Source organism: Babylonia areolata, chromosome 24 (genome assembly GCF_041734735.1).
Source record: "Babylonia areolata isolate BAREFJ2019XMU chromosome 24, ASM4173473v1, whole genome shotgun sequence".
NCBI lineage: Eukaryota > Metazoa > Mollusca > Gastropoda > Neogastropoda > Buccinidae > Babylonia > Babylonia areolata.
This window is the reverse complement of record NC_134899.1, coordinates 417,203-436,408: the sequence shown is the minus strand read 5'-3', so window position 1 is coordinate 436,408 and position 19,206 is coordinate 417,203. Positions and strand designations below refer to the sequence as shown.

Here is a 19,206-nt window from a genome sequence, read left to right as displayed (position 1 = left end):
CACTGTCAGACTGACTGCCCAGTGCCAGACTGACCCAGACAGGTGGACATCTGCCCAGTGCCAGACTGACCCAGATAGGTGGACATCTGCCCAGTGCCAGACTGACCCAGACAGGTGGACATCTTCCCAGTGCCAGACTGACCCAGACAGGTGGACATCTTCCCAGTGCCAGACTGACCCATTCAGGTGGATCAGCACCCACTCTGACACTGAAGTCACCAAGGGTAAACAGTGGCTTTCTGACACACTCTGTACCAGTCATACTTCAATGTGCCATCTTGCAGTCCCAAGCCTGTCGTATATCGCAACAACTCCAATTTCCGTGATCAGTGTTTTTCAACCATTGTCCTTGCACAATTTTCATAATTCTTATCATTGCCGTACTTCCATTACGTCTGGTTCACACACACACACACACACACACACACACACACACACACATGCACTTTGTGATTTCTCATTATGTGATAATATAATATACTTAACACACAAAGCGAAAGACAGAGATACACACACAGACAGAAACAGACAGAGATAGACACACAGACAGAAAGGGAGACAGAGATACAGAGACACAGACAGAAATAGAGATACACACAAACAGAGAAAGGGAGACAGAGCGATACACATACAGACAGAAACAGAGATACAGACACACAGACAGAAAGGGAGACAGAGAAATACAGACACACAGACAGAAACAGAGAGATACAGGCACACAGACAGAAAGGGAGAGAGATACAGACACACAGACAGAAAAGTAGACAGAGATACAGGCACACAGACAGAAAGGGAGACAGAGATACAGACACACAGACAGAAACGCAGACAGAGGAACAGAGAAGGAGGGACAGACCAAGAAAGAGACAGACAGCTGACACAGCTTTCCATGCTGATTTAGCTGACCTGAGAGACAGAGACAGACATAGAAACGGACGGACAAGACAGACACAGAAACAGACGGACAAACAGACGGAGACAGAGACAGACAGAGAAACAGACGGAGACAGACAGAAGAACAGACAGAGACAGAGAAACAGACGGAGACACAGAGGAACACACGGAGATAGAGAAACACAGAGGAACAGACGAAGACAGAGAAACAAATAGCGATAGAGAAACAGGTGGAGACAGACAGAGGAACAGATGGAGACAGAGGAACAGGCAGAGACAGACAGAGGAACAGACAGAGACAGAGAAACACAGAGGAACAGACGGAGACAGACAGACAAACAGACGGAGACAGAGGAAAAGACGGAGTCAGAGGAACAGACGGAGACAGAGGAACAGACGGAGGAACAGACGGAGACAGACAGAGGAACAGACGGAGACAGAGGAACAGACGAAGACAGAGAAACAGACGGAGACAGACAAAGAAACAGACGGAGACGAGAAACAGACGGAGACAGACAGAGGAACAGAGAAACAGATGGAGGCAGACAGAGGAACAGACGGAGACAGAGGAACAGACAGAGACAGAGGAACAGATGGAGACAGACAGACAAACAGACGGAGACATAGGTAGACAGACTCACAGCTCTCCATGTTGATGTTGCAGACCTGAGAGTCAAAGGGATATTTCCACAGGTTCATGTCACAGGTCAGCTTCATGGAGATTCTGAACAAACGGCGAGAAAAAAAAGGATAAAAAAAGCACGCTAAAAGAAACACTGGCAGAACTGATCTTTTTAAACACGATTTTGTAAGGGTCAACCTTTGTTGTCGTGAGTTCTTTTATACGTGCTAAGTGCATGCTACACATGGGACATCGGTTTATCATCTCATCTGAATCGTGGCCGACGCTTTGGATTTTTGTTTTTGTGCGACAGACAAAGACAAGCCATGCAAATGTTATCCATTTCTCCGAAACAAATCTCAAATGTTAATCCATTTCTCCCTTCAAAATAAAATTTGAAATGACACTTTATTCTGTGTCAGCGTGCATCTATTTTCTTTGACAAAGCAAATGAAAATGGGTAACTGCCAAGAAAAGCAAATGAAAATGGGTAACCGCCATGTCACCAAGGCACTGTAGCAAATCACATGAAGACGTTTCAATGTCAGCATGCCTTCAAAACAATGTTACATTAAAACGTTTCCATGTCAGCATGCCTTCAAAACAATGTTACATTAAAACGTTTCCATGTCAGCATTCCTTCAAAACAATGATACATTAAAACGTTTCAATGTCAGCATCTCTTCAAAACAATGTTACATTAAAACGTTTCCATGTCAGCATGCCTTCAAAACAATATTACATTAAGAAGTTATGTGTCAGGTCAGGTCATTAGATCTGCTACTGGTAACCTGTAATCCAGTACAACCTGTTCAAGGTCGGGGTGCCGGCGACTAAACCGGCACTCCCACCGCTCCCTTGCGGGACTGGTGAGGTGGGTGGCTAGACACCCTTATGGAATTAAAAACGAGATCCATAAAAGGGCGTCGGCTCAGGAGAGCCTCTGACGGCCATCTAGCTCCACCGTGCTGTGTGTATGCCACACGCAGTTGGCCCCCGGGGTGTGTCTACCCATGCATACGAAGTCTGGATCCGGCAGAATCTGCGGAAGAAACCTATCGGTTCAACGGAGAGGAAGGCGGTTAAAGCAACGCACTGTGGAGTGCAAAGAGCAAGATGAGACACCGAAAGGATATCTTGGTCATCCACTGCATCCGTGCTCATCCTCCAGTTGTCTCGACTTAGTCTTGCCACTGGAAATTGGTGAACCCGGACGAGAGAGTGGGGTCGACGTTGCGCAACTCCTCTTCACTTTAAACAAACTCATTGCGCAAGTCATCAGTCATCCTTTGTGACCTTTCATCCTTCATCCTTTCATCATCCCCAAGTCCTGTGGCGACAGGCGAGCCACGAAACGACAGGTGTGGGTACACTGGCAGTCGCAGCCACAGACCTGCATGCATGCGGCTCAGGCCATAGGGTCGTTCTTCATCGACAGGAGCAGCGATGGAGCTCGACAGCCGTCTGAGCGTCTGAGCAGCCCTCTTTAGGAATGCACTGCTCACCTCCCTGGCATGAGGAAGGGGCTAGAAAAGGTGCCCTAAAAATTGCCTGCTTCATATCACCCTGGCCAGCATACCGCGGCTGGCGGGGACCCTACATCAGCAGTCGAAACAAAGAGAAAGGAAAGAAAAAAATAAGGATCGTTCCTCTCACCATTGGTGCTTGGAACATACGGACTCCCTGGACAGAGATGATGCGGACAGACCCCAAAGGAGAACGGCACTAGCTGCATCCGAACTCGCCAGATACAACATCGACATCGCAGTCTTGAGTGAGACTCGGCTTGCAGGCGAAGGCGAGCTCAATGAACGGGGATCTGGTTACACCTTCTTCTGGAGTGGACGAGGAAGCGAAGAGCGACGTGAGGCTGGCGCTGGTTTTGCAGTAAAAACAGCACTTGTCAGCAAGCTAGCTGGAATCCCAAAGGGAGTCAACGATAGGCTTATGACCATGAAACTCCCACTGGCATCTGGCCAGAAGCACCTCACCATTGTCAGTGCCTACGCCCCAACTATGACCAACCCGGATGAAGTGAAGGCGAAGTTCTACGAAGACCTTCACTCTGTCATTGCTGCTATCCCGAAAGCAGACACGCTCATCATTCTTGGGGACTTCAATGCTAGAGTTGGCTTTGACTACATCTCCTGGGATGGAGTGATTGGAAAGCACGGTGTGGGCCACTGCAACCCAAATGGATTGCTTTTGCTTCAGACCTGTGCAGAGCACGAACTGCTGATAACCAACACAGTTTTCTGCCTCCCTACCCGTAACAGGACGTCATGGATGCACCCTCGCTCAAAGCATTGGCATCTCATTGATTACGTCATCGTCAGGAAAAGGGATAGGCAAGATGTACGTGTGACAAAGACCATGTGCGGCGCCGAGTGTTGGACAGACCATCGCCTTGTAGTCTCGAAGCTGAATATTCGAATCCAACCCAAGAGACGTCCCCAAGGCCAGAAGGCTCCAAAACGGCTTAACATCGCTAAGCTGAAAAACATCACCATCAAACAGACCTTTGTGGAGCTGCTGGAAGATCGTCTGGAATCCGCCTCTCTGGATAACCAGAATGTGGAGTCTGACTGGAGGACCCTGCGCGAGCTGATCTATAGTACAGCTTCAGAGACCCTGGGACCCATGACCAGAAAACACAAAGACTGGTTTGATGAAAACTGCGATGAAATCAAGCAGCTTCTGGATGAGAAACGCCGTCTGTATCAAGCCTACCTGAGCAACCCAAAGTCCACATAAAAAAAGGATGCGTACAATGCCATCCACAGGACTGTTCAGCAAAAGTTACGTCAGATGCAGGATAAGTGGCTGAGTGACAAAGCTGATGAGATCCAGGGATATGCTGACAGGCACGATATGAAGAGGTTCTATGATGTCAGCATTCCTTCAAAACAATGATACATTAAAACGTTTCAATCTCAGCATTCCTTCAAAACAATGTTACATTAAAACGTTTCAATGTTGGCATCCCTTCAAAACAACGTTACATTAAAATGTTTCAATGTCGGCATCCCTTCAAAACAATGTTACATTAAAGATTTCAGTGTCTGGGTCCCTTACAAACAAGGACGTTGAATCGTTTCCATTCTTGGACATTCAAAACTGGATGACTCTAAATAAGTTACAATCGAACGCGGACAAAACTGAAGCAATGATCATGGGAACTAAACAAAAACTGTCTTCCATTACAACTGACACAATCAAACTTGGCAGTACATCCATCCCTCTTTCCAGTTCAGTCAGGAACCTCGGCGTTGTCCTTGACAACACACTCTCCATGCAAAAATTTATCAGTCAGACATGTCAATCCTGCTGCTGTTGTCAATTGCGGCGCATCAGTTCCATCCGGAAATATCTGTCCATTGACGCAACATCTAGACTTGTCGTTTCTCTCATTCTCTCTTGCCCTGACTACTGTAACTCTTTATTGTCTGATTTGCCTGCTTCATCCATTCAGTCCCTTTCAGCGCATACAAAGCTCTGCTGCCCGACTCGTCCTCAGAAAGAAAAGATCTGAGCACACCACTCCTCTTTTGCAACATCTTCACTGACTCCCTGTCTCACACAGAATAAAGTACAAGATTAGCACTCTATGTTATAAATTTTTACCCCTTTTACCTTTTCTATCCAAAATTTTATTTTACAATTTTTACAAAATCTGTGGCACGCAGATTACAATTATGTTCCTTTTTACATGTATGTATTTTAAGTGAAAACTGCTGTCATCTCAGCCGTTTAATCATGTGTGTGTCTGTGCATGGGTGTTAGTGTGAGTGTTGGAGTGTAATAGTTGTAGTATTGATAGTATGCTACTTTGTGAGTTTTTATGCATTGTGTGCGTGTGTGTTTTTTCGTTGGTTTTTTTTTCTTTTCTTTTTTTAAAAATAATATTAATGATTTTGTTTTATGTTTCTACTACTTTTTATATGCTTTCTTGTTTCACTTTAGGTACTGGATTGTAAAGTGCTTAGAACTTGCTTATGCTTGTATTATAGCGCTATATAAAAATAAAATATTATTATTATTATTATAAATGTATTCACAAATCTGCCCCTTCCTATTTCTGCGGCTGCCTTCACCTCTACACTCCATCTCGCTCTCTACGATTGGCTTCGGATCCACTCTGTTTACGCATACCCAGATTCAAACACTCCACTGTTGGCCGCTGTTCTTTCTCTGTCTCTAGACCTTGTAATTGGAATGAACTTCCTCTTTCGCTTCGTCAGGTCTCCACACTCAGCTCCTTCAAGTCTGGCCTTAAAACCCACCTCTTCCCAAAATAGCCTCCCTTCCCTGCCTCTCCATGTCTTCGTTTTTTTTGGTTTTTTTTCCCCCAGTTTTAGAGTTATGCATGCGTGTGAATGACTGGTGCGAAAGCACACTGATTTGTCTCTTCACAAGATTCAGCGCTATATAAATACCATTATTATTATTATTGGAGTCCTTTATAAACAAGGACATTGAATCGTTTCGATGTCAGAGGCCCTTCAAAACACTGTTAAACTTAAGGCACTGCATACGAAAAAGGCTACGCTATCTATTAAAAATACAGTCATGTTTGAAAAATAAAATTACAGGCAGACATACTTACTATTACACCTGAATACCAATTCGATAATCAGTCCTTCACGTAACCTTATGCTTATCAGTGCAAGTGATGAAAGAAAAAGATATAGATGAAACCTCTTTCCGTGAAAATGTTCATAATGTTAGCGATATTTAAGTAAATGGAAATAGGATTAAAAAATACAAAATTGGTTTGCAATACAGTATCTATTTCATGTGACGTTTACTGCTATAGAATGCGATACCAAGATTTCAGTGCTCCACGTGCACGAGTGATGCTGTTCATATTGTTGTGTTGATGGTTTCGTATCACACACTGTCCTCAAATTTAAAAAAAAAGAAAAAGAAAAAAGAAACACTAGCAGTAGCAATCGACCTTGAAGATGCATACAATAAAGTCCACTTTGCGCACCTCATGGAGCTGCTACTAAGGTATGGAGTAAGTTTGACCCTGACAAGATGGATAGCAGCAGCGCTTCAGGAAAGAACCGTCGTCCTACACCTCGTAGATAGATGTCTGCAACTTCTAAACTATCCATGGGACTGCCACAAGGGTCTCCGCACTCTCCTGTCCTGTACAATGTCTACACGAAGGGCCTTGCAGACTTAAACAACAATGGAATAGCTCGGGTTCTCACTCTTGCGGATGATTGCCTGCTCTTCAAAACTTCGAATGATGCTCAAGAAAGAACCAAAGCCGTCCACAAACAATATTGCTCAATGGTGCAAAGACACAAGATCTTCCATCAATCCAGCGAAAGCCCAAACGTTGCTGTGCACCCTCAACAACAGAACCGCGAGCAAATCACCACCACCTCTGTCATTCGACGGGATTCAGATCGAGAAAACCGAATGCTACCTAGGAATACAGTATCAGTATCAGTATCAGTAGCTCAAGGAGGCGTCACTACGTTCGGACAAATCCATATACGCTACACCACATCTGCCAAGCAGATGCCTGACCAGCAGTGTAACCCAACGCGCTTAGGCCTTGAGGGAAAAAAAAAAAAAGGTGAATAAATGATAGGTAAGCTTACACAAATAAATAAATAAATAATAAATAATAACTATAATGAAAAAAAAAGAAGATAAATAAGCAAATAGATGTAAAACATGAAGACACACATTCACATATACACCCACACATGCATAACAGATATGCACCGAACATGCAGTTTCACAGATATGAAAGCACAGTCAAATACATATAAACGTACATGAGCTCCAACACACACACACACACACCACACACATTACCCTGCACCTCCTCTACCCCCCTCCTCTACACACTCATTTCTAGTCTACGTATCACAGCTTCCATGGCACACATACACACACACACACACACACACACACAGATGAACACTTACTTGTACAAGCGCACACACATATGCCCATATCTCCACACACATATGTACAAAGATATATATATATATATATACGTTCCAATATCCTGTTGCTCCCACAGTGTAGGCATGCATACACTCACATACCTCATCCTCTACCCCACCTCCCTCCGCACCCCCACCTCCCCCCCACACACACACACACACACACACACACACACGTGCACAGAACTCTACTGACACTTGTGTACACTTACACTCTCGCGCATGCACAAACGCACTAAAAAATACAGACCCACACATGCACACAAACACACACATACACACACGCACAGAGGCTGCCACTGATTGGCCGCAAGAGGGATGGGAAAAGATCTCTGATGCCAAGAACGTGGCGTCTAGTGTGTTGCTCAGTCTATTGTATTTGGAAAAGCCCACAGAGACTCTGTTCCGTTTTGAAGAAATTTGCGCAATGTTGGTTTGGAAATGATGCCGATATTTGTTTGATTAGCAAAGCACCGTGCTCTACCTTTCATGTTAGACTTACGGCCACTCCCTCTCTCTGCTTTTATTTCTTTGAGGCGATCGATGGTGTGATGGCCTTGTACCTGTTCTTTTTGATATTCTTTGACTTTTCTGAGGATTTCCGATTTTCCTAGATGTAGGCTGCTCGTTGGTGTTGCGTTACCAGCAAGTCTGTCAGCTCGCTCATTTCCCTTAACACCTGCATGTCCCGGGCAGTATGACCATGTGAGTTTTTTAATCTGAAAGCTGCGCATTGCCTTATGCCACTCTGGGCTTCCCATTCCGTTTTCAATTTTCTGTATGAGGTTCATTGAGTCGGTTATTGAGTCATTGAGTAGGAATACAGTTCGACAGGATGCTGACCTTCAGAAAACATACGGAAAATACCGTTCTCAAATGCAAAAAGGGCACTTTCAGTCTTAAAAGCAATGGCAACCAAAGGTATTGAACAATGCCACCTGTTCCTGCTATACCAATCACTCGTCCTCAGTGTGATCGACTACGGACTTGGGCTAACAACACCATCTCAAAGCAACCTCCTAAAATTAGAAAGAGTTCAAAATGAAGCTATGAGGCTGATCCTTGGAACAACAAAAGACACGTCCACGGAAACCATGCGATACCTGCTTGACTTCAGTGCAGGCCAGAAACAAGTTAGAACAGGTTAAGACCTACTTCCAAGCATTAGAAAACCCTCAAAACCCACTGCATGACGCAGTCAAAGAACCAAAAGGCAGCCGTCTAGGATGAGGAAGAACATGGATGGGGCAAGCAGAAGACACAATCCAGCTAGTATGCCGACTACAAGACCTGAAAGAAACACAAGAATGGGAGAAAAAACCCAAAAACCTCAACCATCTATTCAACACAGCCATTTCACCCACTCTAGGAAGACATTGTCGGGAATGGCCAGAGGGCAAAACTGATGCGGAAGTGAAGCTACTCATCGAAGAAAACAGTAAAGAAGAGGATATCAGATGGCTCAGTCACCAAAGACCAATCTGATTGGGGATTCACTGCGAAACAAAATGGAAAAACAATTAGAGAAGAGAATGCTGCCTACAAAGTCACAACCTCCAGCCTAATGATGGAAGCTGAAGCTCTGACACATGCCCTCCAGTGGCTATCGTCTATCCATATGCCCGGAAACCAACATGCCATGATTCTAACTGACTCAATGAACCTCATACAGAAAATTGAAAATGGAATAGGAAGCCCAGAGTGGCATAAGGCAATGCGCAACTTTCAGATTAAAAAAACTTACATGGTCATACTGCCCGGGACATGCAGGTGTTAAAGGAAATGAGCGAGCTGACAGACTTGCTGGTAACGCAACAATAACGAGCGGCCTACATCTAGGAAAATCGGAAATCCTCAGAAAAGTCAAAGAATATCAAAAAGAACAGGTACAAGGCCATTACACTATCGATCGCCTCAAAGAGATAAAGGCAGAGAGAGAGAGCGGCCATAAGTCTAGCATGAAAGGTAGAGCACGTTGCTTTGCAAATCAAACAAATATCGGCATCATTTCCAAACCAACATTGCGCAAATTTCTTCAAAACGGAACAGAGTCTCTGTGGGCTTTTCCAAATACAATAGACTGAGCAACACACTAGACGTCACGTTCTTGGCATCAGAGATCTTTTCCCATCCCTCTTGCGGCCAATCAGTGGCAGCCTCTGTGCGTGTGTTTGTGGAGAGGATGAGGTATGTGTGTGTATGCATGCCTACACTGTGGAAGCAACGGCATATTGGAACGTGCGGGTGTGCATATGTATCTCTTTGTATATAGAATAGAATAGAATAGAATACTTTTTATTGTCATAAAACCTTAAAGTTTATAAGACACAATGAAACATAAACATGAGCATATTAAGAAGAGAAACATTCATGAACAAATTTCGCCAGCCTTGGCTGTATTTCTGTTAGAAGGATCAATTCACTAGGCTTTGCATTTGGACGACATATATCGATTAGGAATCTGTGTCTGTAAGTATTGTACTTTACACAATTGTCTAGAAGGTGAATCTCATCTTCTAAACTGTTACAAGTATCACACAGTCTTTGTTCTTTCGGTGTATTTTTATATCTTCCCTGTTCGATTTGTAAGTCATGGGCGCTGATTCGTAACATGGTCAGTGCATTCCTGTGTTGTGTATTTGCTGTATTCTTTAAATACGGTTCAATTTTATAATTTGTCACAGCGTTCTTGTAAAATGCTAATTTAGATGAACTGTCATGTTTCTGTTTCCAAAATTTTATATATTCATTTTCAAGCTTCTTGGATACAGCATGCTTTAATCTTTTAACACTAAAAGTGAACTGATTTTTCCAAACATGATCTAATCCAGTGCTAGTTAATACATTTCTTATGAAAAGTAGCCACTGAACATTTTCATTTGTTTGACGATACATGCAGTTATATGTTGTGTATACAAGTGAATTTTGAGGAAGCTCTAATATGTGTATCCAATAGCCAATAACTTGACATATTATTTTTAGGCTAATAGGAAATCTTCCTAATTCTCCTAAAACGGGGAGAACCATTGCTCTTTTATGTACACCAAGTAACTGCTTACAAAACTTGACATGAAGTCTTTCATGTGGAAATTTGTTGAAAAGACAATTACTGAATAATTCGAATAAATTAAACGATACATTTCCTGTAACATCATATGGGAACCAAACTTCTGCTCCATATGTTGAAATAGGCGTTATCAAAGTATCATATAACTGACACATGATATCTATATTCATATTTGTATTACGAAATGTTCTGAGTAGGACATGTAGAGCCTTATTTGCTTGATTTTTAAGATGACCTTGTGCTTGACTTAAGTTGCCATTTCTATGAAATATAACCCCTAAATATTTATATTCTTCTGCTGTTTCAATTATGTCCTCTCCGCATTTAAAATGTAGGGGTATTTTAGGGGCAGTTTTTGAAAAAACGATTACTTTTGTCTTTTCTCTATTTAAACGTAAGCCCCATTGACTGCAGTAAGAGTGTAAAATGTTAAGCTTTTGTTGCAAGCCGTCTTTAGATAATGATAAAATAACTAAATCATCTGCATATAAAAGACATGGGATTCTAGTAGATGAAGTGTTGTGAATTGTTGGGGAGTTCATATCTGTCATATCTGTGGTGATATCATTTTTGAAAATATTGAATAGAGTTGGGCTGAGTGTATTTCCCTGATGTACCCCTTTTCGAATAATAAATTCTCTGCTGAAATGATCTTGTGATTTTGCGTAGATTTTAGCGTTCGTATACATATTTTTTATGATATTAAAACATTTACCTTTTATTCCTATCCGGTGTAGCTTCAGCATCATTGCATCATGCCAAACACTGTCGAACGCTTTTTGAAAATCTACAAAACAACCATATAGTCGACTGTTTTTTCTTTTTATTATCTCATCTACTAGCTTTTTTAAAACAAAGATTTGATCAGTGGTTCTATAGTTTTTTCGAAATCCGGCTTGTTCTTTGATCAAAACGTCGTTAGTCTCCAGATATTTAATCATTTTTGTATTCAGGATTGTGCAGAATACTTTACCTAATGTATTAGTCAGTGTAATCCCCCGATAGTTATTTGGGTTCATTGGGTTGCCGCTTTTATATAAAGGGATACTGATACCAGTTTTCCAATTGTCTGGATATGTACCTGTTGTATATATTATATTATATAGCTTTTGCATGACAGGTAACAGAACCGGAAGACTGCTTTTGATCATCTCATTTGTAATTGCGTCCCTTCCTGGCGATGTTTTGTTTTTTTGACTTAGGCATGCCTTTCGTATTTCTTCTTCAGTAATTTCTTTATTGAAACTTAATGTATTACCATCATCTAACATTTCAGTGTTTTCAAGTTCATTTTGAACTTTTGTTTTTTGCTCGTCATTTATTTCCACGTCTTTTCCAATTAAATTTTCTAAATGATAAATCCATTTTGAAACATTTAATTGATGTTTACATACGTTCTGTTCTCCCATTGCCTGTAAAGTTTTAATTGTTTTCCATGCTGACTTTGGATCTTTATTGAGCGCCTCGTTTAATTCTTTCACTAAGAGATTTTTATATGAATGTTTCTTTTGCTTTACCAGTCTGTTGTATATCTTGCGTTTAGCAAAATATTTTTGACGTAAAGACTGATTGTATGGCTGCCTATTTAACGCATTCAAAATTGATTTAATGTCTCTCCTGTGTTGATAACAGTCTCTGTCAAACCATTTTTTATTTCTTCGGCGTTTTTGCTTATGAAATCTACATTCTGTTCTTAGACTAACATTCGCAGCTGACGTCATTATTTGTGTGAATTCATTAACAACGTCATTCACTTCGATATCATTAACGATAAATTGATTAACAGTTTGACTGCTCAGTTTGTTATATATATTATGTATTTGTTCCTGTATCCATGGTAAACCTAAAGCTTTGACATATGCTGCTGATGAATATTGATCCCAATTGTATTTTTTATCAATATAGTTTTGTTTAAATGTATTTTTAAGTAAACTTCTATCATGAGATTTATCTACTATATTTTGTTTTTGTCTCCATAATCCAGTCATAAATAATTTTAATTCTAGTTGGCAATGATCAGAAAATCTTGTAAGAGGGTGAACTTTCATGTGCAATATTTCCTGACAAATTGCCTTAGAGCAAATAAAATAATCTACAACACTGCTACCATGCTGATTATAGCATGTGAAACGCCCATGAAGATCACCCAGTGTTCTTCCATTAAGGATGCACAGATCATTGTCAATGCACATTGATATCAATCTTCTGCCAGTTCTTTGTATCAAAGAGTCCATGGAATTTCTATCACACTCTGTGTCAAATGAATAAGTACGTGGTAAATTACATACATTGTTATCAGAATCCATCTTAATGTAATCAGTAACTTGCGCAGTTCGTGCATTAAAATCACCACACAATATAACATTTCCTTTTAGTGTTGATTGTTCCACGCTGTCCTCTATCTTGTCCCATATGCTCGCGGTGTTGTCCCGACCAAATGACGATGTTTGTGGTGGGATATATACACATCCAATGTAAATATCATTGTCATTGTTGGTCCCAGGTATCATTAACCATACTAGATCACTGTTACTATATGGTAGAATTTTGACGTATATATGTGTGTGGGGTTGGGGGTGGGGGATATGGGCGTATGTGTGTGTGCTTGTACAAGTAAGTGTGCCTCTGGATGTGTGTGTGTGTGTGTGTGTGTGTGTGTGTGTGTGTGTGTGTGTGTGTTGTGTGTGTGCCGTGGAAGCTGCGATACGTAGCCTAGAAACGAGTGTGTGGAGGGGGGTAGAGGGGTGCAGGGTAATATGTGTGTGTGTGTGTGTGTGTGTGTGTGTGTGTGTGTGTGTGTGTTGGGGATCATGTACGTTTATGTGTATTTGACTGTGCTTTCATATCTGTGAAACTGCATGTTTGGTACATATCTGTTATGCATATGTGTGTGTGTGTGTGAATGTGTGTCTGTTTTTTTGTTTTTTTTTAATAATTATTTTAATTTATTTATCTATTTATTTTATTTTCATTATTATTATAATAATAATTATTATTTATTTATTTTTTAAAATTATATCATTTTTTTTTTCATTTTATTTATTTATTTATTTATTTCATTTTATATATTTATTCATTATTTATTCATTTATTTTATTTTATTTTTCCTCAAGGCCTGACAAAGCGCGTTGGGTTACGCTGCTGGTCAGGCATCTGCTTGGCAGATGTGGTGTAGCGTATATGGATTTGTCCGAACGCAGTGACGCCTCCTTGAGCTACTGAAACTGTCCTCAAATAAAGCTCTCAAAATAACTGTTAAAATAAAGCTGAACTTCTCTCTCGCTCTCTCTCTGTGTGTCTGTTTGCTTGTCTGTCTCTTTCTCTCTGTCTATATCTATCTCTTTCATACACGCTGACAAGCACACAAAAAATGCCAAACGAAGCTAGCTAACTAACAAATGAGAGCATGCATACTATATTTTCATGGAGTGATTACAAAAAAGAGGACAAGGACACCAGTGAGATAAAAGGTAAATGACAGACGTCACCAGAGCTGCATACAGTACACTGTGCCGTGAACTATCGGTTAATAACATCAGTGTTCAAGTGTTTTACCCCACATAACAGGGATACAGTACAGCTATGTGCCGTGAACTGTCGGTTGATAACATCAATGTTCAAGTGTTTTACCCCACAGAACAGGGATACAGTACAGCTATGTGCCGTGAACTATCGGTTGATAACATCAATGTTCAAGTGTTTGAGCCCAGATAACAGGGATACAGTACAGCTATGTGCCGTGAACTGTCGGTTGATAACATCAAAGTTCAAGTGTTTGAGCCCAGATAACAGGGATACACTACAGCTATGTGCCGTGAACTATCGGTTGATAACATCAATGTTCAAGTGTTTGAGCCCAGATGACAGGGATACAGTACAGCTATGTGCCGTGAACTATCGGTTGATAACATCAATGTTCAAGTCTTTTACCCCACATAACAGGGATACAGTACAGCTATGTGCCGTGAACTGTCGGTTGATAACATCAATGTTCAAGTGTTTGAGCCCAGATGACAGGGATACAGTACAGCTATGTGCCGTGAACTATCGGTTGATAACATCAATGTTCAAGTCTTTTAGCCCCACATAACAGGGATACAGTACAGCTATGTGCCGTGAACTGTCGGTTGATAACATCAATGTTCAAGTGTTTGAGCCCAGATGACAGGGATACAGTACAGCTATGTGCCGTGAACTATCGGTTGATAACATCAATGTTCAAGTGTTTGAGCCCAGATAACAGGGATACAGTACAGCTATGTGCCGTGAACTATCGGTTGATAACATCAATGTTCAAGTGTTTGAGCCCAGATGACAGGGATACAGTACAGCTATGTGCCGTGAACTATCGGTTGATAACATCAATGTTCAAGTTTTGAGCCCAGATACAGGATACAGTACAGCTATGTGCCGTGAACTGTCGGTTGATAACATCAATGTTCAAGTGTTTGAGCCCAGATAACAGGGATACACTACAGCTATGTGCCGTGAACTGTCGGTTGATAACATCAATGTTCATGTGTTTTACCCCACATAACAGGGATACAGTACAGCTATGTGCCGTGAACTATGGGTTGATAACATCAATGTTCAAGTGTTTGAGCCCAGATGACAGTGAGAGAATGGAGAGGTTTATCAACTCCTGTATCCAAGGGCTGAAAACGGTGGGTGTGACGTCAAGAGGAGGAACAATTACACACACAAACCTTTACACTGCTGTTCTAGATATAGTACTCATTTTGACCTCTTCTTGCTTTCAAAGGAAAGTGTGACTTTGTGATATCACTTGGTACCATACCACTGCACAGGAAAGTGTGACTTACGACGATCAGGTGGCACCATACCTTAGCAAAGGATAGGGTAAACAACAACAACAGACACACATAACCCCCCAAAACAAACAAAACAACAACAACAACAACTAACTCACCGCATACTGTAAAGCACCTGACCGTCAGGGTAAATGTTCATGAGCTTGTTGGGCACGGTGACGTCATGGAAGTGGGCCGTCTTCTCATTGGTGAAGTAGAGGTCAGGAACCCAGATACTATCCATAACGCGTGTGTCCAGCTCCAGCGCCCGGACGCCTTCCAAAGGCGGGTACACCAGCCTGGAGTCGTTCCACGTTTGGCGGAGGAAGATGCACAGCGAGTAGTCCTGGGGGGTGGGAGGGGGGAGGTCCGTTGGGGGGGGGGGGGAGGGAGGGGGGGGGCATGAATTCAACAAGTGACAGGGTCAGAAAAGAAACAAGCATAACGACTCGAGCAACAACAGACATGCTGTATTAACTACACATGATGCTTGTAATCCAGACAGAAACCATCAGCATAATCAGTCAGTGTAATAACAAACATGCTGTATTAGCTACACGTCATGCTTGTAATGCAGACAGAAACCATCAGCATAATCAGTCAGTGTAATAACAAACATGCTGTATTAGCTACACGTCATGCTTGTAATCCAGACAGAAACCATCAGCATAATCAGTCAGTGTAATAACAAACATGCTGTATTAGCTACACGTCATGCTTGTAATCCAGACAGAAACCATCACATAATCAGTCAGTGTAATAACAAACATGCTGTATTAGCTACACGTCATGCTTGTAATCCAGACAGAAACCATCAGCATAATCAGTCAAAATCATATTAATAATTTATTATTTTTCATATAGTGCTGAATCTTGTGCAGAGACAAATCAAATCGCTTTCGCACAAGTCATTCACACCCATGCATAACTCTAAAACTGGGAGAAAAAAAACAAGAAAAAAAACCCCGAAGACAAGGAAGAAGCAGGGAAGGGAGGCTATTTTGGGAAGAGTTGGGTTTTAAGGCCAGACTTGAAAGAACTGAGTGTGGAGACCTGACGAAGCAAAATAGGAAGTTCATTCCAATTACACGGTCCAGAGACAGAAAGAACAGCAGCCGACAGTCGAGTGTTTGAATCTGGGTATGCGTAAACAGAGTGGATTCGAAGCCGATCGTTGAGAGCGAGATGCAGTGTAGAGGTGAAGGCAGTCACAGAGATATGAAGGGGCAGATTTGTGAATACATTTATATTGCTAATCTTGTACTTTATTCTGTGTGAGACAGGGAGCCAGTGGAGATGTTGCAAAAGAGGAGTGATGTGCTCAGATCTTTTCTTTCTGAGGACGAGTCGGGCAGCAGAGTTTTGTATGCACTGAAGGGACTGAATAGGCAAACCAGACAATAGAGAGTTACAATAGTCAAGGCGAGAGAGAATGAGAGAAACGACAAGTCTAGATGTTGCGTCAGCGGACAGATATTTCCGGACGGAACTGATGCGCCGCAATTGACAGTAACAGGATTGACATGTCTGACTGATAAATTTTTGCATGGACAGTGTGTTGTCAAGGACAACGCCGAGGTTCTTGACTGAAATGGATGAGGGATGGATGTGCTGCCAAGTTTGATTGTGTCAGTTGTGATGGAAGACAGTTTTTGTTTAGTTCCTATAATCACTGCTTCAGTTTTGTCTGCGTTCAATTGTACTTATTTAGAGTCATCCAGTTTTGTATGTCCAGGAAGCAGTTGGATGTTTCTTGCAAGAGCGAGGACAATTTTTCAGGGGTATCACTCTTCTGGAGTTGAGTGTCATCAGCATAGGAATGATGACTGACATTATGGCAGTTGATAATTTCAGCGAGAGGAGCAGTGTACAGTGGAACAACAGACATGCTGTATTAGCTACACATGATGCTTGTAATCCAGACAGAAACCATCACATAATCAGTCAGTGTAACAACAGACATGCTGTATTAGCTACACGACATGCTTGTAATCCAGACAGAAACAATCAAAATAATCAGTCAGTGTATTTACAATTTACAGTCTCTGTGGGCTTTTCCAAATACAATAGACTGAGCAACACACTAGACGCCACGTTCTTGGCATCAGAGATCTTTTCCCATCCCTCTTGCGGCCAATCAGTGGCAGCCTCTGTGCGTGTGTGTATGTGTGTGCATGTGTGGGTCTGTATTTTTGAGTGCGTTTGTGCATGCGCGAGAGTGTAAGTGTACACAAGTGTCAGTAGAGTTCTGTGCACGTGCGTGCGTGCGTGCGTGCGTGCGTGCGTGCGTGTGTGTGTGTGTGTGTGTGTGTGTGTGTGTGTGAGGGGGAGGTGGGTGTGTGGGGGGAGGTTGGGTAGAGGATGAGGTATGTGAGTGTATGCATGCCTACACTGTGGGAGCAACAGGATATTGGAACGTATATATATATATATATATATATATATATATATATATATATATATATATATGATATATATATATATATATATATATATATATATATATATCTTTGTATATATGTGTGTAGAGATATGGGTATACGTGTGTGTGCTTGTACAAGTAAGTGTTCATCTGTGTGTGTGTGTGTGTGTGTGTGTGTGTGTGTGTGTGTGCCGTAGAAGCTGCGATACGTAGACTAGAAATGAGTGTGTGGAGGAGGGGGGTAGAGGAGGTGCAGGGTAATGTGTGTGGTGTGTGTGTGTGTGTGTGTTGGAGCTCATATACGTTTGTGTGTGTTTGGCTGTGCTTTCGTATCTGTGAAGCTGCATGTTCGGTGTGTATCTGTTGTGCATGTGTGGGTGTATGTGTGGGTGTGTGTCTTCACGTTTTGCATCTGTTTGCTTATTTGTCATCATTGTTGTCTTATTTATTTAATCATTTATTATTGTTATTAATTTTTGTTATTATTATTATTATTACTACTACTACCTTTTTTTTTTTAACATTATAGCTATTATTTATTTATTTATTTATTTATTTGTGTAAGCTTATCTATTATTTATTCACTTTTTTTTTCCTCAAGGCCTGACTAAGCGTGTTGGGTTACGCTGCTGGTCAGGCATCTGCTTGGCAGATGTGGTGCAGCGTATATGGATTTGTCCGAACGCAGTGACGCCTCCTTGAGCTACTGAAACTGAAACTTACAATTTTCAAAACAATCTTCTTTTTTTTCTTTTTTTTAAAAAGCAAACAATAGTTTCAATAGCTGAAATAAAAGTAATTACAAAAGAGCAGAATTCACGACTCAAGCATTCAACAAATTGGCAGTGGGTATAATTATGTCTGCATTTACTCCCCCCCACCGCCCCTCCCCCCTCAACACACATACTCACACTTACATACACTCACACACATACACACGAACACTCACTCACACCACACACACACATGCACACAAACACGCGCACGCACGCATACTCACTCACACACACCACACACACACACACACACATATATATATATATTTTACACACGCGCGCACGCACGAATACACACACACACACACACACACACACACACACACACACACACACACAGGCACACTCACACACAGACACACACTTACCATAGATACTTCACTGATGGAGTTAAAACTCAATATGAAGATCTGAACACCAACTTTTGTAGGATAACCTGGACAAAGGTGGTGACCTTACAATACAATACAATGCAATATAGTACTATACAATACAAATAAACACATCTTTATTAATCCATTACATAAATTCTAAACGGTTTTATCGGACGATGTCACAGAACAAAAAGGTCAAATTCATGGTAGCACCGTAATCTGACCAGTTTTCTGCATTCTCAAACTGTTTGCTTTTCAAGGTGGTGTG

General features: G+C 41.6%; 1 protein-coding gene across 1 annotated transcript in view; it reads right to left on the bottom strand.

Annotated features, from left to right (window-relative positions):
- The window catches only part of LOC143299126 (glycine receptor subunit alpha-2-like), a 61,030-nt gene that overhangs the window by 19,822 nt on the left and 22,002 nt on the right, over positions 1-19,206 (bottom strand). The window contains exons 3-5 of the mRNA XM_076612255.1: positions 18,933-19,000; positions 15,486-15,712; positions 1,536-1,618 (exon numbers count right to left, since the gene is read on the bottom strand). Of these exons, the coding sequence (XP_076468370.1) occupies positions 1,536-1,618; positions 15,486-15,712; positions 18,933-19,000 (378 nt within the window). The remainder of the gene's footprint in view (positions 1-1,535; positions 1,619-15,485; positions 15,713-18,932; positions 19,001-19,206) is intronic.